The 23428-nt window shown below is 35.4% G+C and overlaps 1 protein-coding gene across 1 annotated transcript in view; it reads right to left on the minus strand.

The window, feature by feature from the left end:
• Positions 1–16039: 16039 nt before the first annotated feature.
• The window catches only part of LOC150089293 (CAP-Gly domain-containing linker protein 1-like), an 86537-nt gene continuing 79148 nt past the window's right edge, over positions 16040–23428 (minus strand). The window contains exon 3 of the mRNA XM_090389935.1: positions 16040–16235. Within this exon, the coding sequence (XP_090246061.1) occupies positions 16040–16235 (196 nt within the window). The remainder of the gene's footprint in view (positions 16236–23428) is intronic.

Below are 23428 nucleotides of genomic sequence, written 5' to 3' on the forward strand. Positions count from 1 at the left end.
TTTCTGCTGAAAACTTGATTATAGTATGTTAGTATACCTACAAATAAGCTATATTACACGTTTAATTAGTTTTATAATCGAAATTCTTGAGTATTATTTAAGATGGGTTTAGTGTCAAAAGTGGCAAAACAAAGATTTTTCTTCTAAAGTGCACGAAATTCCAAACTTTTCTGAAGCGTTTTGTGTATTACAGGGAAGCACTGAAGATAATTCTTTCCTCAACAACTCACTTAATTTCCATGATATCTCTACAAACATTAGCCAGTTAACGTATCTAGCCAAGAATTAATAGAAAACACATCGTTTTTATGGAAATTCCTGAAACTATAAAAGATATTCCACATGTGGTCAGATTCCCATAGTAATGCATAGGGGAGATTTTTTTTGGAAAAACTCATTTAATTTCTGGTCTTTCTTTAAACAAAGGGTGTAGTTTACTTCATTTACGCAGATATAGTGTGACGGACCTCGTTTTTATCGAATTCGTTCATATGAAGTAAGTTAATCGAGATGTCATTTGACTCCCATAGTAAAGCATTGGGAGGATTCCCATAGAGAAGCATAGGAGTAATTATTCTGGAAAAACTCACTTAGTTACAGTTTGTTCTTTACCAAACTTGGCAAATTTACTTCAATCACGTAAGCACACTGGGGCACACTTCGACTTTATCGAAATCCCTGAAATTAAAAAAGATATTCCACATGTGGTCAGATTCCCATAGTAATGCGTAGGGGAGATTTTATTTGGAAAAACTCATTTAATTTCTGGTCTTACTTTAAACAAAGGGTGTTGTTTACTTCATTTACGCAGATATAGTGTGACGGGTCTCGTTTTTATTGAATTCGTTCATATGAAGTAAGTTAATCGACATGTCATTTGACTCCCATAGTAAAGCATGGGGAGAATTCCCATAGAGAAGCATAGGAGTAAATTATTCAGGAAAATCTCACTTAATTACAGTTTGTTCTTTACCAAACTTGGCAAATTTACTTTTTTCACGTAAGCACACTGGGATACACTTCGACTTTATCGAAATCCCTGAAATTAAAAAAGATATTCCACATGTGGTCAGATTCCCATAGTAATGCATAGGGGAGATTTTATTTCGAAAAACTCATTAATTTCAGGTATTTCTTTAAACAAAGGGTGTAGTTTACTTCATTTTCGCAGATATAGTGTGACCTCGTTTTTATTGAATTCGTTCATATGAAATAAGTTAATCGAGATGTCATTTGACTCCCATAGTAAAGCATGGGGAGAATTCCCATACAAAAGCATAGGAGTAAATTATTCAGGAAAACCTCACTTAATTACAGTTTGTTCTTTACCAAACTTGGCAAATTTACTTTATTCACGTAAACACACTGGGATACACTTCGACTTTATCGAAATCCCTGAAATTAAAAAAGATATTCCACATGTGGTCAGATTCCCCTAGTAATGCATAGGGGAGATTTTTTTTGGAAAAACTCATTTAATTTCTTGTCTTTCTTTAAACAAAGGGTGTAGTTTACTTCATTTACGCAGATATAGTGTGACGGACCTCGTTTTTATTGAATTCGTTCATATGAAGTAAGTTAATCGACATGTCATTTCACTCCCCTAGTAAAGCATTGGGAGGATTTCCCATAGAGAAGCATAGGAGTAAATTATTCTGGAAAAACTCACATAATTACTGTTTGTTCTTTACCAAAGTTGGCAAATTTACTTTATTCACGTAAGCACACTGGGAAACACTTCGACTTTATGGAAATCCCTGAAATTAAAAAAGATATTCCACATGTGGTCAGATTGCCATAGTAATGCATAGGGGAGATTTTGTTTGGAAAAACTCATTTAATTTCTGGTCTTTCTTTAAACAAAGGGTGTAGTTTACTTCATTTACGCAGATATAGTGTGACGGACCTCGTTTTTATCGAATTCGTTCATATGAAGTAAGTTAATCGAGATGTCATTTGACTCCCATAGTAAAGCATTGGGAGGATTCCCATAGAGAAGCATAGGAGTAAATTATTCTGGAAAACCTCACATAATTACTGTTTGTTCTTTACCAAACTTGGCAAATTTCCTTTACTCACGTAAGCCCACTGGGATACACTTCGACTTTATCGAAATCCCTGAAATTAAAAAAGATATTCCACATGTGGTCAGATTCCCATAGTAATGCATAGGGGAGATTTTTTTTTGAAAAACTCATTTAATTTCTTGTCTTTCTTTAAACAAAGGGTGTAGTTTACTTCATTTACGCAGATATAGTGTGACGGACCTCGTTTTTATCGAATTCGTTCATATGAAGTAAGTTAATCGAGATGTCATTTGACTCCCATAGTAAAGCATGGGGGGATTCCCATAGAGAAGCATAGGAGTAAATTATTCAGGAAAAACTCACTTAATTACAGTTTGTTCTTTACCAAACTTGGAAAATTTACTTTATTCACGTAAGCACACTGGGATACACTTCGACTTTATCGAAATCCCTGAAATTAAAAAAGATATTCCACATGTGGTCAGATTCCCATAGTAATGCATAGGGGAGATTTTATTTGGAAAAACTCATTTAATTTCTGGTATTTCTTTAAACAAAGGGTGTAGTTTACTTCATTTTCGCAGATATAGTGTGACCTCGTTTTTATTGAATTCGTTCATATGAAATAAGTTAATCGAGATGTCATTTGACTCCCATAGTAAAGCATGGGGAGAATTCCCATACAAAAGCATAGGAGTAAATTATTCAGGAAAACCTCACTTAATTACAGTTTGTTCTTTACCAAACTTGTCAAATTTACTTTATTCACGTAAACACACTGGGATACACTTCGACTTTATCGAAATCCCTGAAATTAAAAAAGATATTCCACATGTGGTCAGATTCCCCTAGTAATGCATAGGGGAGATTTTTTTTGGAAAAACTCATTTAATTTCTTGTCTTTCTTTAAACAAAGGGTGTAGTTTACTTCATTTACGCAGATATAGTGTGACGCACTCGTTTTTATTGAATTCGTTCATATGAAGTAAGTTAATCGACATGTCATTTCACTCCCCTAGTAAAGCATTGGGAGGATTTCCCATAGAGAAGCATAGGAGTAAATTATTCTGGAAAAACTCACATAATTACTGTTTGTTCTTTACCAAACTTGGCAAATTTACTTTATTCACGTAAGCACACTGGGAAACACTTCGACTTTATGGAAATCCCTGAAATTAAAAAAGATATTCCACATGTGGTCAGATTGCCATAGTAATGCATAGGGGAGATTTTGTTTGGAAAAACTCATTTAATTTCTGGTCTTTCTTTAAACAAAGGATGTAGTTTACTTCATTTACGCAGATATAGTGTGACGGACCTCGTTTTTATCGAATTCGTTCATATGAAGTAAGTTAATCGAGATGTCATTTGACTCCCATAGTAAAGCATTGGGAGGATTCCCTTAGAGAAGCATAGGAGTAAATTATTCTGGAAAAACTCACATAATTACTGTTTGTTCTTTACCAAACTTGGCAAATTTCCTTTATTCACGTAAACCCACTGGGATACACTTCGACTTTATCGAAATCCCTGAAATTAAAAAAGATATTCCACATGTGGTCAGATTCCCATAGTAATGCATAGGGGAGACTTTTTTTTGAAAAACTCATTTAATTTCTTGTCTTTCTTTAAACAAAGGGTGTAGTTTACTTCATTTACGCAGATATAGTGTGACGGACCTCGTTTTTATCGAATTCGTTCATATGAAGTAAGTTAATCGAGATGTCATTTGACTCCCCTAGTAAAGCATGGGGGAAATTCCCATAGAGAAGCATAGGAGTAAATTATTCAGGAAAAACTCACTTAATTACAGTTTGTTCTTTACCAAACTTGGAAAATTTACTTTATTCACGTAAGCACACTGGGATACACTTCGACTTTATCGAAATCCCTGAAATTAAAAAAGATATTCCACATGTGGTCAGATTCCCGTAGTAATGCATAGGGGAGATTTTTTTTGGAAAATCTCATTTAATTTCTGGTCTTTCTTTAAAAAAAGGGTCTAGTTTACTTCATTTACGCACATATAGTGTGATGGACCTCGTTTTTATCGAATTCGTTTATATGCAATAAGATAATCGACAAGTCATTTGACTCCCATAGTAAAGCAATGGGAGGATTCCCATAGGAGACAATGGGAAATCAGTTTCTTTTTTAAATTAATTTCTGCTGAAACCTTGATTATAGTATGTTAGTATACCTACAAATAAGCTATATTACACGTTTAATTAGTTTTATAATCGGAATTCTTGAGTATTATTTAAGATGGGTTTAGTATCAAAAGTGGCAAAATCAAAGATTTTTCTTCTAAAGTGCACGAAATTCCTAACTTTTCTGAAGCGTTTTGGGTATTACAGGGAAGCACTGAAGATAATTCTTTCCTCAACAACTCACTTAATTTCCATTATATCTCTATAAACATTAGCCAGTTAACGTATCTAGCCAAGATTTAATAGAAAACACATCGTTTTTATGGAAATTCCTGAAAGTATAAAAGATATTCCACATGTGGTCAGATTCCCCTAGTAATGCATACGGGAGATTTTTTTTGGAAAAATTCATTTAATTTCTGGTCTTTCTTTAAACAAAGGGTGTAGTTTACTTCATTTACGCAGATATAGTGTGACGGACCTCGTTTTTATCGAATTCGTTCATATGAAGTAAGTTAATCGAGATGTCATTTGACTCCCATAGTAAAGCATTGGGAGGATTCCCATAGAGAAGCATAGGAGTAATTATTCTGGAAAAACTCACTTAGTTACAGTTTGTTCTTTACCAAACTTGGCAAATTTACTTTATTCACGTAAGCACACTGGGGCACACTTCGACTTTATCGAAATCCCTGAAATTAAAAAAGATATTCCACATGTTGTCAGATTCCCATAGTAATGCGTAGGGGAGATTTTATTTGGAAAAACTCATTTAATTTCTGGTCTTTCTTTAAACAAAGGGTGTAGTTTACTTCATTTACGCAGATATAGTGTGATGGACCTCGTTTTTATTGAATTCGTTCATATGAAGTAAGTTAATCGACATGTCATTTGACTCCCATAGTAAAGCATGGGGAGAATTCCCATAGAGAAGCATAGGAGTAAATTATTCAGGAAAAACTCACTTAATTACAGTTTGTTCTTTACCAACCTTGGCAAATTTACTTTTTTCACGTAAGCACACTGGGATACACTTCGACTTTATCGAAATCCCTGAAATTAAAAAAGATATTCCACATGTGGTCAGATTCCCCTAGTAATGCATAGGGGAGATTTTATTTGGAAAAACTCATTTAATTTCTGGTATTTCTTTAAACAAAGGGAGTAGTTTACTTCATTTACGCAGATATAGTGTGACGGACCTCGTTTTTATTGAATTCGTTCATATGAAGTAAGTTAATCGACATGTCATTTGACTCCCATAGTAAAGCATGGGGAGAATTCCCATAGAGAAGCATAGGAGTAAATTATTCAGGAAAAACTCACTTAATTACAGTTTGTTCTTTATCAAACTTGGCAAATTTACTTTATTCACGTAAGCACACTGGGATACACTTCGACTTTGTCAAAATCCCTGAAATTAATAAAGATATTCCACATGTGGTCAGATTCCCATAGTAATGCAAAGGGGAGATTTTTTTTTGAAAAACTAATTTAATTTCTTGTCTTTCTTTAAACAAAGGGTGTAGTTTACTTCATTTACGCAGATATAGTGTGACGGACCTCGTTTTTATCGAATTCGTTCATATGAAGTAAGTTAATCGACGTGTCATTTGACTCCCACAGTAAAGCATGGGGAGAATTCCCATAGAGAAGCATAGGAGTAAATTATTCAGGAAAAACTCACTTAGTTACAGTTTGTTCTTTACCAAACTTGGCAAATTTACTTTATTCACGTAAGCACACTGGGGTACACTTCGACTTTATCGAAATCCCTGAAATTAAAAAAGATATTCCACATGTGGTCAGATTCCCATAGTAATGCATAGGGGAGATTTTATTTGGAAAAACTCATTTAATTTCTGGTCTTTCTTTAAACAAAGGGTGCAGTTTACTTCATTTACGCAGATATAGTGTGACGGACCTCGTTTTTTTTTTTTTTCTTTCATATGAAGTAAGTTAATCGACATGTCATTTGACTCCCATAGTAAAGCAATTGGAGGAATCCCATAGGAGACAATGGGAAATCAGTTTCTTTTTTAAATTAATTTCTGCTGAAAACTTGATTATAGTATGTTAGTATACCTACAAATAAGCTATATTACACGTTTAATTAGTTTTATAATCGAAATTCTTGAGTATTATTTAAGATGGGTTTAGTGTCAAAAGTGGCAAAACAAAGATTTTTCTTCTAAAGTGCACGAAATTCCCAACTTTTCTGAAGCGTTTTGTGTATTACAGGGAAGCACTGAAGATAATTCTTTCCTCAACAACTCACTTAATTTCCATGATATCTCTACAAACATTAGCCAGTTAACGTATCTAGCCAGGAATTAATAGAAAACACATCGTCTTTATGGAAATTCCTGAAACTATAAAAGATATTCCACATGTGGTCATATTCCCATAGTAATGCATAGGGGAGATTTTTTTTGGAAAAACTCATTTAATTTCTGGTCTTTCTTTAAACAAAGGGTGTAGTTTACTTCATTTACGCAGATATAGTGTGACGGACCTCGTTTTTATCGAATTCGTTCATATGAAGTAAGTTAATCGAGATGTCATTTGACTCCCATAGTAAAGCATTGGGAGGATTCCCATAGAGAAGCATAGGAGTAAATTATTCTGGAAAAACTCACATAATTACGGTTTTTTTTTTTTACCAAACTTGGCAAATTTCCTTTATTCACGTAAGCCCACTGGGATACACTTCGACTTTATCGAAATTCCTGAAATTAAAAAAGATATTCCACATGTGGTCAGATTCCCATAGTAATGCATAGGGGAGATTTTTTTTTGAAAAACTCATTTAATTTCTTGTCTTTCTTTAAACAAAGGGTGTAGTTTACTTCATTTACGCAGATATAGTGTGACGGACCTCGTTTTTATCGAATTCGTTCATATGAAGTAAGTTAATCGAGATGTCATTTGACTCCCATAGTAAAGCATGGGGAGAATTCCCATAGAGAAGCATAGGAGTAAATTATTCAGGAAAAACTCACTTAATTACAGTTTGTTCTTTACCAAACTTGGAAAATTTACTTTATTCACGTAAGCACACTGGGATACACTTCGACTTTATCGAAATCCCTGAAATTAAAAAAGATATTCCACATGTGGTCAGATTCCCGTAGTAATGCATAGGGGAGATTTTATTTGGAAACACTCATTTAATTTCTGGTATTTCTTTAAACAAAGGGAGTAGTTTACTTCATTTACGCAGATATAGTGTGACGGACCTCGTTTTTATTGAATTCGTTCATATGAAGTAAGTTAATCGACATGTCATTTGACTCCCATAGTAAAGCATGGGGAGAATTCCCATAGAGAAGCATAGGAGTAAATTATTCAGGAAAAACTCACTTAATTACAGTTTGTTCTTTACCAAACTTGGCAAATTTACTTTATTCACGTAAGCACACTGGGATACACTTCGACTTTATCGAAATCCCTGAAATTAAAAAAGATATTCCACATGTTGTCAGATTCCCATAGTAAGGCATAGGGGAGATTTTTTTTGGAAAAACTCATTTAATTTCTGGTATTTCTTTAAACAAAGGGTGTAGTTTACTTCAATTACGCAGATATAGTGTGACGGACCTCGTTTTTATTGAATTCGTTCATATGAAATACGTTAATCGAGATGTCATTTGACTCCCATAGTAAAACATGGGGAGAATTCCCATAGAAAAGCATAGGAGTAAATTATTCAGGAAAAACTCACTTAATTACAGATTGTTCTTTACCAAACTTGGAAAATTTACTTTATTCACGTAATCACACTGGGATACACTTCGACTTTATCGAAATCCCTGAAATTAAAAAAGATATTCCACATGTGGTCAGATTCCCATAGTAATGCATAGGGGAGATTTTTTTTTGAAAAACTCATTTAATTTCTTGTCTTTCTTTAAACAAAGGGTGTAGTTTACTTCATTTACGCAGATATACTGTGACGGACCTCGTTTTTATCGAATTCGTTCATATGAAGTAAGTTAATCGAGATGTCATTTGACTCCCATAGTAAAGCATGGGGAGAATTCCCATAGAAAAGCATAGGAGTAAATTATTCAGGAAAAACTCACTTAATTACAGTTTGTTCTTTACCAAACTTGGCAAATTTACTTTATTCACGTAAGCACACTGGGATACACTTCGACTTTATCGAAATCCCTGAAATTAAAAAAGATATTCCACATGTGGTCAGATTCCCATAGTAATGCATAGGGGAGATTTTTTTTGAAAAACTCATTTTATTTCTGGTCTTTCTTTAAAAAAAGGGTCTAGTTTACTTCATTTACGCACATATAGTGTGATGGACCTCGTTTTTATCGAATTCGTTCATATGGAATAAATTAATCGACAAGTCATTTGACTCCCATAGTAAAGCAATGGGAGGATTCCCATAGGAGACAATGGGAAATCAGTTTCTTTTTTAAATTAATTTCTGCTGAAAACTTGATTATAGTATGTTAATATACCTACAAAGAAGCTATATTACACGTTTAATTAGTTTTATAATCGAAATTCTTGAGTATTATTTAAGATGGGTTTAGTATCAAAAGTGGCAAAATCAAAGATTTTTCTTCTAAAGTGCACTAAATTCCTTACTTTTCTGTAGCGTTTTGTGTATTACTGGGAAGCACTGAAGATAATTCTTTCCTCAACAACTCACTTAATTTCCATTATATCTCTACAAAAATTAGCCAGTTAACGTATCTAGCCAAGAGTTAATAGAAAACACATCGTTTTTATGGAAATTCCTGAAACTATAAAAGATATTCCACATGTGGTCAGATTCCCATAGTAATGCATAGGGGAGATTTTATTTGGAAAAACTCATTTAATTTCTGGTCTTTCTTTAAACAAAGAGTGTAGTTTACTTCACTTACGCAGATATAGTGTGACGGACCTCGTTTTAATCGAATTCGTTCATATGAAGTAAGTTAATCGAGATGTCATTTGACTCCCATAGTAAAGCATTGGGAGGATTCCCATAGAGAAGCATAGGAGTAAATTATTCTGGAAAAACTCACATAATTACGGTTTGTTCTTTACCAAACTTGGCAAATTTACTTTTTTCACGTAAGCACACTATGATACACTTCGACTTTATCGAAATCCCTGAAATTAAAAAAGATATTCCACATGTGGTCAGATTGCCATAGTAATGCATAGGGGAGATTTTGTTTGGAAAAACTCATTTAATTTCTGGTCTTTCTTTAAACAAAGGGTGTAGTTTACTTCATTTACGCAGATATAGTGTGACGTACCTCGTTTTTATTGAATTCGTTCATATGAAGTAAGTTAATCGAGATGTCATTTGACTCCCATAGTAAAGCATGGGGAGAATTCCCATAGAAAAGCATAGGAGTAAATTATTCAGGAAAAACTCACTTAATTACAGTTTGTTCTTTACCAAGCTTGGCAAATTTATTTTATTCAAGTAAGCACACTAGGATACACTTCGACTTTATCGAAATCCCTGAAATTAAAAAAGATATTCCACATGCCGTCTGATTCCCATAGTAATGCATAGGGGAGATTTTGTTTTTGGAAAAACTCATTTAATTTCTGGTCTTTCTTTAAACAAAGGTTGTAGTATACTTCATTTACGCAGATATAGTTTGACTGACCTCGTTTTTATCGAATTCGTTCATATGAAGTAAGTTAATCGAGTTGTCATTTGACTCCCATAGTAAAGCAAGGGGAGGATTCCCATAGGAAAGCATAGGAGTACATTATTCTGGAAAAACTCACTTAATTACAGTTTGTTCTTTACCAAACTTGGCAAATTTACTTTACTCACGTAGGCACACTGGGATACACTTCGACTTTATCGAAATCCCTGAAATTAAAAAAGATATTCCACATGGGGTCAGATTCCCCTAGTAATGCATAGGGGAGATTTTTTTTTGAAAAACCTCATTTAATTTCTGGTCTTTCTTTGAACAAAGGGTGTAGTTTACTTCACTTACGCAACTATAGTGTGAAGGACCTCGTTTTTATCGAATTCTTTCATATGAAGTAAGTTAATCGACATGTCATTTGACTCCCATAGTAAAGCATTGGGAGGATTCCCCTAGAAAAGCAATGGAGTAAATTATTCTGGAAAAACTCGCATAATTACTCTTTGTTCTTTAGCAAACTTGGCAAATTTACTTTATTCACGTAAGGACACTGGGATACACTTCGACTTTATCGAAATCCCTGAAATTAAAAAAGATATTCCACATGGGGTCAGATTCCCATAGTAAAGCATAGGGAAGTTTGTTTTTGGAAAAACCCATTTAATTTCTGGTCTTTCTTTAAAAAAAGGGTCTAGTTTACTTCACTTACGCACATATAGTGTGATGGACCTCGTTTTTATCGAATTCGTTCATATGGAATAAGTTAATCTACAAGTCATTTGACTCCCCTAGTAAAGCAATGGGAGGATTCCCATAGGAGACAATGGGAAATCAGTTTCTTTTTTAAATTACTTTCTGCTGAAAACTTGATTATAGTATGTTAATATACCTACCAATAAGCTATATTACACGTTTAATTAGTTTTATAATCAAAATTCTTGAATGGGAATCTGACCACATGTGGAATATCTTTTATAGTTTCAGGAATTTCCATAAAAACGATGTGTTTTCTATTCATTCCTGGCTAGATACGTTAACCGGCTAATTTTTGTACAGATATAATGGAAATGAAGTGAGTTGTTGAGGAAAGAATTATCTTCAGTGCTTCCCTGTAATACAGAAAACGCTACAGCACAGTTTGGAATTTTGTTCACTTTAGAAGAAAAATCTTTGATTTTGCCACTTTTGACACTAAACCCATCTTAAATAATACTCAAGAATTTCGATTATAAAACTAATTAAACGTGTAATATATCTTATTTGTAGGTATATTAACATACTATCATCAAGTTTTCAGCAGAAATTAATTTAAAAAAGAAACTGATTTCCCTATGTCTCCTATGGGAATCCTCATATTGCTTTACTATGGGAGTCAAATGACTTGCCGATTAACTTATTCCATATGAACGAATTCGATAAAAACGAGGTCCATCACAGTATATGTGCGTATATATGTACCCTTTTTTTTAAAGAAAGACCACAAATTAAATGAGTTTTTCCAAAAAAAATCTCCCCTATGCTTTACTATGGGAATCTGACCCCATGTGGAATATCTTTTTTAATTTCAGGGATTTCGATAAAGTCGAAGTGCATCCCAGTGTATTTACGTGAATCAAGTAAATTTGCCAAGTTTGCTAAAAAACAAACTGTAATTAAGTGAGTTTTTTTTAGAATAATTTACTCCTATGCTTTTCTATGGGAATCCTCCCCATGCTTTACTATGGGAGTCAAATGACATGTCGATTAACTTACTTTATATGAACGAATTCGATAAAAACGAGGTCCGACACATTATATCTGCGTAAATGAAGTAAACTACACCCTTTATTTAAAGAAAGACCAGAAAGTAAATGAGTTTTTCCAAAAAAAATCTCCCCTATGCATTACTATGGGAATCTGACCCCATGTGGAATATCTTTTTTAATTTCAGGGATTTTGTTAAAGTCGATGTGTACCCCAGTGTGCTTTAGTGAGTAAAGTAAATTTGCCAAGTTTGGTATAGGACAATCCGTAATTATGTGAATTTTTCCAGAATAATTTACTCCTATGCTTTTCTATGGGAATCCTCCCAATGCTTTACTATGGGAGTCAAATGACATGTCGATTAACTTACTTCATATGAACGAATTCGATAAAAACGAGGTCCGTCACACTATATCTGCATAAATGAAGTATACTACACCCTTTGTTTAAAGAAATACCAGAAATTAAATGAGTTTTTCCAAAAAATATCTCCCCTATGCATTACTATGGGAATCTTACCATATGTGGAATATCTTTTTTAGTTTCAGGAATTTCCATAAAAACGATGTGTTTTCAATTAATTCTTGGTTAGATACGTTAACCCGCTAATGTTTGTAGAGATATAATGGAAATTAAGTGATTTGTTGAGGAAAGAATTATCTTCAGTGCTTCCCTGTAATACACAAAACGACTATACAAAAGTCAGGAATTTCGTTCACTTTAGAAGAAAAATCTTTTGACACTAAACCCATCTTAAATAATACTCAAGAATTTCGATTATAAAACTAATTAAACGTGTAATATAGCTTATTTGTAGGTATATTAACATATTATCATCAAGTTTTCAGCAGAAATTAATTTAAAAAAGAAACTGATTTCCCATTGTCTCCTATGGGAATCCTCCCATTGCTTTACTATGGGAGTCCGATCACTTGTCGATTAACTTATTCCATATGAAAGAATTCGATAAAACCGAGGTCCACCACACTATATGTGTGTAAATAAAGTAAACTAGACCCTTTTTTTAAAGAAAGACCAGAAATTAAATGAGTTTTTCCAAAAAAAATCTCCCCTATGCTTTACTATGGGAATCTGACCCCATGTGGAATATCGTTTTTAATTTCACGGATTTCGATAAAGTCGAAGTGTATCCCAGTATATCGACGTGAATAAAGAAAATTTACCAAGTTTTGTAAAGAACAAAATGTAATTAAGTGAGATTATCCAGAATAATTCAGCCCTATGCTTTTCTATGGGAATCCTCCCAATGCTTACTATGGGAGTCAAATGCCATGTCGATTAACTTATTTCATATGAACGAATTCGATAAAAACGAGGTCCGTCACATTATATATCTGCGTAAATGAATTAAACTGCACCCTTTTTTTAAAGAAAGACCAGAAATTAAATGAGTTTTTCCAAAAAAATCACCCCTATGCATTACTATGGGAATTCGACCCCATGTGGAATATCTTTTTTAATTTCAGGGATTTCGATAAAATCGAAGTGTTGTCCAGTATATCTACGGAAACGTGAATAAAGTAAATTTGCCAAGTTTGCTAAAGAACAAACTGTAATTAAGTGAATTTTTCCAGAATGATTCGTCCCTATGCTTTTCTATGGGAATCCTCCCAATGCTTTACTATGGGAGTCAAATGACATGTCGATTAACTTACTTCATATGAACGAATTCGATAAAAACGAGGTCCTTCACTCTGTATCTGCGTCAATGAAGTAAACTGCACCCTTTTTTTAAAGAAAGACCAGAAATTAAATTAGTTTTTCCAAAAAAAATCACCCCGATGCATTACTATGGAATATGACCCCATGTGGAATATCTTTTGTAGTTTCAGAAATTTCCATAAAAACGATGTGTTTTCTATTATTTCTTGGTTAGTTACGTTAACTGGCTAATTTTGTAGAGATATAATGGAAATTAAGTGAGTTGTTGAGGAAAGAATTATCTTCAGTGCTTCCCTGTAATACACAAAACGGCTATACAAAAGTCAGGAATTTCGTTCACTTTAGAAGAAAAATCTTTTGACACTAAACCCATCTTAAATAATACTCAAGAATTTCGATTATAAAACTAATTACACGTGTAATATAGCTTATTTGTAGGTATATTAACATATTATCATCAAGTTTTCAGCAGAAATTAATTAAAAAAAGAAACTGATTTCCCATTGTCTCCTATGGGAAACCTCCCATTGCTTTACTATGGGAGTCAAATCACTTGTCGATTAACTTATTCCATATGAACGAATTCGATAAAAACGAGATCCACCACACTATATGTGCGTAAATGAAGTAAACTAGACCCTTTTTTTAAAGAAAGACCAGAAATTAAATGAGTTTTTCCAAAAAAAAATCTCCCCTATGCTTTACTATGGGAATCATTCCCATAGGATTCCCATAAATTCCATACCTTTCTGAGGTCGTTTTGTGTATTACAGGGAAGCATTGAAGATAATTCTTTCCTCAACAACTCACTTTATTTCCATTATATTTCTACAAATATTAGCCAGTTAACCTATCTAACCAAGAATTAATAGAAAACGGATCGCTTTTATGGAAATTCCTGAAACTAAAAAAGATATCCCACATCGGGTCAGATTCCCATATTTTGATTTTTTTTGGAAAAACTTTTTTAATTTCTGGTCTTTCTTTAAAAAAAGTGTGTAGTTTACTTCATTCACGCAGATGTAGTGTGAAGGACCTCGTTTTTATCGAATTTGTTCAAATGAAATAAGTTAATCGAAATGTCATTTGACTCCCATAATAAAGCATTGGGAGGATTCCCATAGAAAAGCATAGTGGTGAATTATTCTGGAAAAACGCACTTAATTACAGTTTGTTCTTTTCCAAACTTGGCAAATTTACTTTCTTCCCTTAGATATACTGGGAATCACTTCGTTTTTATCGAAATCCCTGAAATTAAAAAAGATATTCCTATGGGGTCATATTCCCATAGGGGTGATTTTTTTGGAAAAACTCATTTAATTTCTGCTCTTTCTTTGAAAAAAGGGTGTAGTTTACTTGATTCACGCAGATATAGAGTGAGGGACCTCGTTTTTATCGAATTCGTACATATGAAATAAGTTTATCGACATGGCATTTGACTCCCATAGGAGACAATGCGAAATCGGTTTCTTTTTTAAAATTAATTTCTGCTGAAAACTTGATGATAATTTGTTAATATACCTATAAATAAGCTATATTACATGTTTAATGAGTTTTATAATCGAAATCCTTTAGTATTATTTAAGATGGGTTTAGTGTCAAAACTTGCAAAATCAAAGATTTTCGTTCTATAATGAATGAAATTCCTTACTTTTCTGAAGTCGTTTTGTGTATTACAGGGAAGCATTGAATATAATTCTTTACTCAACAACTCACTTAATTTCCATTATATCTCTTCAAAAATTAAACAGTTAACGTATCTAACCAAGAATTAATAGAAAACACATCGTTTTTATCGAAATTCCTGAAACTACAAAAGATATTCCACATGGGGTCAGATTCCCATAGTGATGCGTAAGGGTGATTTTTTTGGAAAAACTCATTTAATTTCTTATCTTTCTTTAAAAAATGGTGTAGTTTACTTCATTCACACAGATATAGTGTGACGGACCTCGTTTTTATCGAATTCGTTCATATGAAGTAAGTTAATCGACATGTCATTTGACTCCCATAGTAAAGCATTGGGAGGATTCCCATAGCAAAGCATTTGGAATGAATTATTCTGGAAAAACTCACTTAAACTATTTAAATTGATTAATCACATTTCTCAATTTAAATATCAATTTAAATTATATAACCAAAACGATGCCAATTTAATTAATTTATTTAACTACTTTCCTAGATTGCTTCGTTAAAATGATGGGTTTGATATTTTAGTCATTCTACCTCATAGCATGAGGCATTTGCCTTCAAAGTTTTATCGTCCATGTTACTATCAGCACATCATCAGCCATCTCTCATATTGTGAAGTTATACTTCTTAAGTGTGTTGTCACTATTTCAACACGAGGGTTCCTGCCCGCCACTGAGTTAAAGCCAATAAGCTTTGAAACGGTGCCCTCTGGGTGGTAGTCTCTGCTGTGCATAAGTAACTGTCTTCTCCACTTGTGAAGTGTTACATATTTTAGGTCGTACAATACCGTGGTAACTCATTGTGAAGGCCTTCACAATATGAAAGATAACCAAATCGATGCCAATTTTATTAATTAATTTAACTAATTTGATAGGTGGATACGTTAAAATGATGCTTTTGCACTAACCTATATGTTAGACATGAGTGTCTTTGGTTATAGCAGTGTCTAATTGGTATTCTTAATGTCCTAGTCATTTTATCATTCTTTCATGTGTTTTGAGGGTAACTGTCTATATCATATTTTCTGTATATTTTCTTGGTATACTCAATTGCATAGCAAAATTATATATATTGGATATCATTTGCAAACAATTATTATACAAGCTGTAAGAAATTATATTCCATCTTTATCGATGCATTGTGCTGTGGAATGTCCAGGTGATAAACAGATAACACAAAATGATGGACGGGTCTTCCTCCACAAACTTGATTGGCTCTGAGTTCCGTTATTTCTGTGATGATTTAGTATGGAACATTTATTTATTAAATCACTTCCACCACTGAAAACTGCAGGACTTGAGGTAGTCATTCTGGGGAGAGGGAGAAAAATTACATATGCTGTAAATAACGTTTCTGTATGAAAAGGAATTCAATAAATGACAAAAAATATATAATAATAAATAAACGCTGGTAAACATGATTTTCATTTTGCGGTATTGTGAAGAATGCTGTAAATGTGAAGAAGAGGCATCTACTGAATAATAAGCAAGTGTATCTTAGTTATTACTATTATTAGTTATCGAAATTATTTTCCATCAGCAATATGGGCAGAGTATTGCAATCTATATTCATACTACTTCTGATGTATATAAATCCGTAATTGATACAACATATGTACATTTATAGATTTGTTTATTTATATCAGAAACCTTAATAAAATACAATTATATTATATATGATCTGTTTGAAAAGTTCTGACTCAAAACACTAGTGTTGTAAGAGGCTGCAACAATGCAGTAGACATGTTACAGATAAAAATGTTCACCTCCTTTTCAAAATTAGGTGAATATTCTAAAGTTAAAATAGGAGCATAGAATATTTATGTTAGTGTGCGAGTGACCAAGCAAGAAGTTCCCATCAATACTGGAAAGCTAAAATTTCCCATTATAAGATATTCTGGTTTACTGGTTGGCTCTATTTCTCTGTATAGTTGTTCGTTGTACTCCTCAGAGTCATTGGGCCTATAACACACTCCTACTCTTCATTTTCTTTTCCCACTTCTAATGTCACCAAACTGACTAAACATTGCACTGACCACCCATGTCAACTGGATGCACTTCCTAAGAGTTTATGTATTTCTAACAGTATTATAACTAACAGTATAATCCCCCCTCCCTTCCTATCCTGTCTATCCTTTCTGTACACATTGCACTCCCCATATTCAAATTCTGTATTCCTTATGCGTTCATATTCCTATTTTCTTACCCTCCTAACACTGCTCATGTGGCACCACGAGGCAGTGTTAAGTGGGTCAGAAAACTGATAGTTTGGGGGGATTCAGAGACTAAAAGATTAACAGTAGCCACAGGCAGGGTTGAAAGTGATTGTTGCACTACTTCTATTGGAATGAGCAGCAGCCTGAAAAGGTGTTGGAAGATTTTAAAGACTGCTGGGAGTCATCATGGAACAAATAAATACATGGGCTGTGATAGAGTAGCTAAGATTAACAAGAGCTGCATGTATATTGCATGTACACCAATGCAAGGAATACAGTAAATAAATTTGATGAAACTGAATTGCTGGTCAAGAAATGAAAAGAGGATATTGTTGGTATATCAGAGACGTGGAGCCACACAGATATAAGCGGTGCAGAATTGCATTTTGGCAAGTACAATGTGTACAGGAAGGATAAACATGATAGGAAAGGAGGATCGGTTATGCTGTTAGTTCAGAAACAGGAAATCTGAGGAAGTGCATCCAGTTGACACAGATGATCAATGCAATGGTGCATCAGTTTGGTGTAACATAAGCACTGGGAAAATAAAAATGAGAGTAGGAGCGTGTTATAGGCCTAATGACTCCAACGAGCACAAAGAACAATTGAACAAAAAAAGAGGATGGGCCAGTAAATCAGAATTTCTTATAACGGAAGATTTTAACTTCCCAGATATTAAGTGGAAATTTGTGGATTGATCAATTCCATACTAGCAAGACTTTTGTGGATTTCTTCGATTATTGTTTTCTGCAGCAGCATGTTCGCAGTAACCAGATAGAGTATTACACTTGAACTTGAACTTGTTATCAGCAGTGATTATTTGTGCATTAGAAAATTTCAGATAACTTCCGCAAGCTTTATAGAAGCTTGTGGAAGCTTCTATAAAGCTTGCTTCTATAAATCAATAGGCTTATCTATAATCAAGTCACAAAGGCGGTTAGGCAAGCAAAGGCAGATTACAAGAAATCTTTGGAAAATAATGCAAAGAAAAACAGCAAAGGCTTTGCTTCTTTATTTATGGAAACTCTAGAAGGAAGGGGAAGTCAGATTGCTCCAATTGACATCAATAGTTTGACTGTTGATGATCCTGTTGAGGTAGCTGACAAACTGAATGAGTATTTAGCATCTACATTCACACATGAAAAATTCTGTAGGGAAGTAGAGGCTGGAAGTTTATCAAATTCTAACATGGAGCTTAATGATTTTTTAATAACTAGGAGCAAAGTGGAGGAGAAGTTGTTGAAGTTAAACATAATAAATGTACCTGGGGTGGACGGGATCTATCCAGTTATATTAAAGAAAGAGGCAAAGTAAGTAAGTAAACCTTTAGCCATAATTATGAAAGCATCATTGAACATAGTGGAAGCCTCCCCGGACTGGAGATGTGCAAATGTATCACCCAATTCAAAAGGGGTGGGGATATCAAAGGTGACACAAGTAATTACAGACCTGTAGTTTTATTTCTGTTCTGAAGAAAATAATTTAGTCACTGGTTAAAGAAGCAGTACAGGATCATCTAGACAAGACTGCAGTTACAGTTCAGGCACAGCAGTTTGTAAAGTGGAAATCTTGTCTGACCAATTTGATTAGATACTACGAAATAGGGTCACAAAGGAACTGGGTGCAAAAAATAATTTTGATATCATATACTTGGATTTCAGGAAAGCTTTTGATACTGTTGCGCTTGGACTACTCTATAAATTGGAGTAGCATGGTATTAAGACCAAGTTGTTAAAATGGATAAAAGGGTGGTTGAGTGGGAGAAGACAATAAGTGGTAATCAATGGATGCTTCTCTTCTTGGACTAACGTTATTAGTGGAGTCCTCCATGATTCATTCCCAGAAAAGTCAGTGGAGTCACCAGAGTCCAATCAGGAGAAGAGGGGGAAGCATTGAGGGGAGAGACAGAGGCTTGTCTCCCATCCCACAAGGGGAGAGTGAGTAAAGGCACCACACAAGAGGGCGCGGTGCAGGTCGCCTAATGGTGAGTTGGTAGCAGTCTGCATCTTGTCTTGATCGGTGGTTAATGTCAAATCCTGGTGAGTCCATTGGTAAGTCGTTAATAGTTTTGATCAGTGGTTGATATAAAGTTTGTCAAGTCCGTATTTGTTGTCACTTGAAGTTCGGGTTCCACCAATTGGGATGGCCGTAGTGCTGTGCAGTCGAGTTCTCGAAATCTGCTATCTGCAACTTTGTCATTTTCTTGTCAGGCCATTTGTGAGTTGTGCGGTGGCACAAGATCAGTGGCACTCCATCGCGATGGGTATTCGTCTTCTTGTGAAGGGCTCTTTGGCATAGGAGGTGAAGGATTGATATTCTTCTTTTGTGTCTAGTATGTAGCTTCTTGTCCTCTTGAAGAATACATTATCTTTGTTGTTAATATGCTGCGGAGGTCGTCATAGAGCTGGCAATCGTACATTAGATGCTGCCAGCTCTTTAATCCGCCGCAGACACAAGAAGGATCTTCTTCGATTCAAAGTAAGGAAAGCTTGGCATTGATGGCACCATGTCTGGTGAACAGGTATGCTGCTTGTAGGCCCAGTGAGAAGCAAGTCGGGGTTATTATTATTATTATTATTACCATTAGCCATATGGTGCAATGAAGACTGAGGATTTTGTTGAACCAGCCAAAAAAAAATTTCTGAGTTACCCTGAAAGAGAGAAGAGGAGAAGTAGAAGGGAATCACCAAGGAAGAGAAGAATGATGGTATCCAGATCAGGACTCTGGGTATGCCAAACCCATACTCACCAGATACGAGCCCCTAAGATTCTAGGGTATACTCGACCGACATCTGGGATAAACTTCCTGGTAATCTCCACGGTGTGGGAGTTTGTCCAACTGTCCTGCCACACCTGCAGCAGGTGGTCCTGAAGCTTTTTCCCCTCAGCAGCTCGGCTGTTTTTAGGGTCAGTCGTGTATCCAAGGCATGTTTTGGTGGTACCCTTTGCCAGATGGTGCAGCAGACCTCTACACACGATCTCCCAGTCCAGATGAAGGAACCCGGCTAGGAACCGAAGGGCATGGGTATTCACCGTGCTGCAGGCACGGGTGATGGTAAGTAGAATCATTCTTTTGGTCGAGTCAATGATTCGCCAGTTAACTGCTGTGGTCGCTCTGTTGTACCACACAGCAGAGGCATATGAGATAATGGGTTTATAATAGAAATGAAGTGGGCCAGCTGAGGCCCCAGTCCATTCTGGTGATCCTGGCAACCAGGGCGGTGTATCTCCTGGTCTTAGAGCGGAGGTATTGAAGATGGTCTTTGAAGGATAGATTTTGGTCTAGGATGACTCCTAAGTACTTCAGTTGTTTTGAGCAACTTATCGTCGTCTGATTTATTTGATCGGAGGTGGTCGATGCAAGTACAGTTTCCCTTTCAGTAGGATTGTTAGTTTTTCCCTGTGAGATATTTAAGTGGCTTCGTCTCTGCCCAGTCTTGTAGTCGGTCTAAGGTCTGATTAGCTAGCTCTTCCAGCTGTGTCCTGGAAATTGCCGAGACCGTAAAGATAAAGTCATCGGCAAAGGCTTGAGATTGTACTTCACCGAGGTCCAAGACCGGGAAACTGTTCAGAACAATGTTCCATAGAAGGGTTCGCAGAACCGAACCACATGGATAACCCCGGCAATTTTTTCTTGAGAGAAACTGGTACAGTGCTGTAACGGTTATAGATCTATACGATAGGTAGTTGTTAATGGTCTGGAAGAAGTTTCCAGCGACCCTGAGTCTTGCCAGAACACTCGGCCTCCATAGGGTGTCAAACACCCTGGCAAAGTCCACTGAAATTACTAGAAAGTATTTCTTGTCACATTCTTCCAACTGTTGCAGGAGGTGCTGGTGGGCTTCAACTGCTGGAAGACCCCGCCTAAAGCCAAACTGGTTAGGTGTTGTTAGGCCTACTGAGTCATAATGTTGTTGTAGTCGACCATACAATAGACATTCAAAAAGTTGCTTGCCACAGAGAGTAGGGCTAATGGTCTTGAAGATTCAAGTTGTTGAAGTGGCTTTGAAGGATTTTTCAGAATAAGCTTGACGTTGGCAACCTTCCAGGAGGTTAGAAAGAAAGACAGGTTTAACAGCAGATTCGGGGCATGCTCAACAGTCTCTTTTTACCAGCTATAAGATTATTTATTTGTGACTATGGTCTTTGTTTTCTTATCTAATACATTCACTGATAAACATGGATACAGTCTTGGAAAAAATTTTAACTAGAGATCCTGATGCTGGGAATTCATCTTCCAGATCAGAGTTAGTGGCTCCTGTGAAGAAAAAGAAAGCTCCAGACAACGAAAAAGCACCGAGATGTAGGAAAACCCAAAAAAAAAAAAAAACGCCTTCAGTGTTTGTTTCTTGGATGGAAAAAGATAAAGTTAAGGATATAAAAGCAGGTTAGGCAAGTGAAGGCTGATTATGAGAAATCCTTGGTAAAGGATGCAAAAAAAACCCACAAAGACTTCTTTACTTATGTAAACTCTACAAGGAAAGGGATGAATCAGATTGGTCCACTTCATGTTGGTAGTTTGACTGTTGATGATCCTGCTCAGATAGCTGACAAACTGAATGAGTATTCTGCATCTAAATTCACACATGAGGAATTCTGTAAAGAAGGGGAGGACAGAAGTTTTACTAAACTCTAACAGGAAGCTAAATGATTCTGTAATAACGGAGAGCAAAGTGGAGGATAAATTGTTGAAGTTAAACATAAAAAAGCACCTGGGGCAGATAAAATCTATCCAGTTATATTGAAGAATGCAGTGAGTAAAGTAAGCAAACCCTTAGCTATAATTATGAAAGCATCCTTAGATTCAGGGGAGGCCGCATTGACTGGACATGTGCAAATGTATCCCCAATTCACAAAGGGAGTTCAAAGGGTGATGCAAATCTTTAACAGCTCTATAATTATTTAATTATAGACCTGTTACTTTAACTGAGGTTCAGCAGAAAATAATGGAGTCACTGGTTAAAGAAGTAATGCAGGATCACCTAGACAATACTGCAGTAATAATTCAGACACCGCATGGGTTTGTTAAGGGGAAATCTTGTCTGACCAAATTGAGTGGATACTACGATGTGGTCACTGAGAAACTGGATGCATAAAATAATTTTGATATCATATACTTGGATTTCAGGAAAGCTTTTGATACTATTGCACATGGAAGACTGCTGTGCAAATTGGAGCGGTATGACATTAAGGGCAAGTTGCTGGGGATGGTTGAGTGGGAGACGGCAGAGAGTGGTAATAAATGGACACTATTCTACGTGGACTAATGTTATTAGTGGAGTCCCTCAGGGTTCAGTTCTGGGTCTATTGTTGTTTTGTGTAATTATTAATGATATCGATGTATGTGTATCAAGCTTAATTGGACATTAAGCTTGATACATTAAGTTTGCGGATGATACAAAAGTTGGCAGGGTTGTTAATGATAGTAAAGACAGTATTCTACTGCAACAGGATCTAGAAAAGTTAGGTCAATGGGTTGAGAAGTAGTAACTGAAGTTTAATATTGACAAATGCAAAGTACTGTATATGGGTAGCAGTAATCCAAGAGAAATGTACCAACTGTGTGGTACTACACTCAGGGAGTTGGAGAATGAAAAAGACCAGGGCTTAATTTTGCAGTCGGATATGAAGTTCTCTGAGTAGATGAGATGCCAGAGCAGGCCATGGAGTTTTGTCAATGATATATAGAAATTTTGCTAGCAGAGACAAGGAGATGATTATACCTTTGTATAAGGCAATGGTTGGGCCACACCTTAAGTACTGCATACAAGTCTGGAGGCCTCATTTTAGGAAGGATGTAAAGTTTCTAGAACGCATACTGAAAGGTGCAACAAGATTGGTGAGAGGAACAAATGGGTTCGCTTATCACAAGAGGCCTAAATTCTGTCAGTTGCAGCTTCTGGAGACTAGTCACTTGCGAGGTGATCTGATTAAAGTACAAGGCCCTGAATGGTTTGAGCAAGCTCAATGCTAATGGGATACTTCCACTTTTCTGAAACTCAGAACCTGAGAGGGCATAGATTTAAACTGAAGAGTTTAAATAAGTTGTAGAATAAATGTGCAGAAGTTTTCCTTTAGCCAGCGGATAGTTGGTTGGTCGAACAGACTTCCATCCTTTGTTGTAAAAGTTGATAGCCTAAATAAATTTAAGGCTGAGCTGCACAGGTATTTGGAACGAATTGATGGGTGAAATGGGAGCGTTTTTTTTTTTTTTTATTTTGGCTGATGCTGCATAAGCTCGCTTTCTTGCATCATATGCCTCTACTAATGCTAATGCTTATGCTAATG

The sequence above is a fragment of the Mastigoproctus giganteus genome, chromosome 2 (genome assembly GCF_048544385.1).
Source record: "Mastigoproctus giganteus isolate SK-2022 chromosome 2, ASM4854438v1, whole genome shotgun sequence".
In the NCBI taxonomy this organism is placed as follows: Eukaryota; Metazoa; Arthropoda; class Arachnida; order Uropygi; family Thelyphonidae; genus Mastigoproctus; species Mastigoproctus giganteus.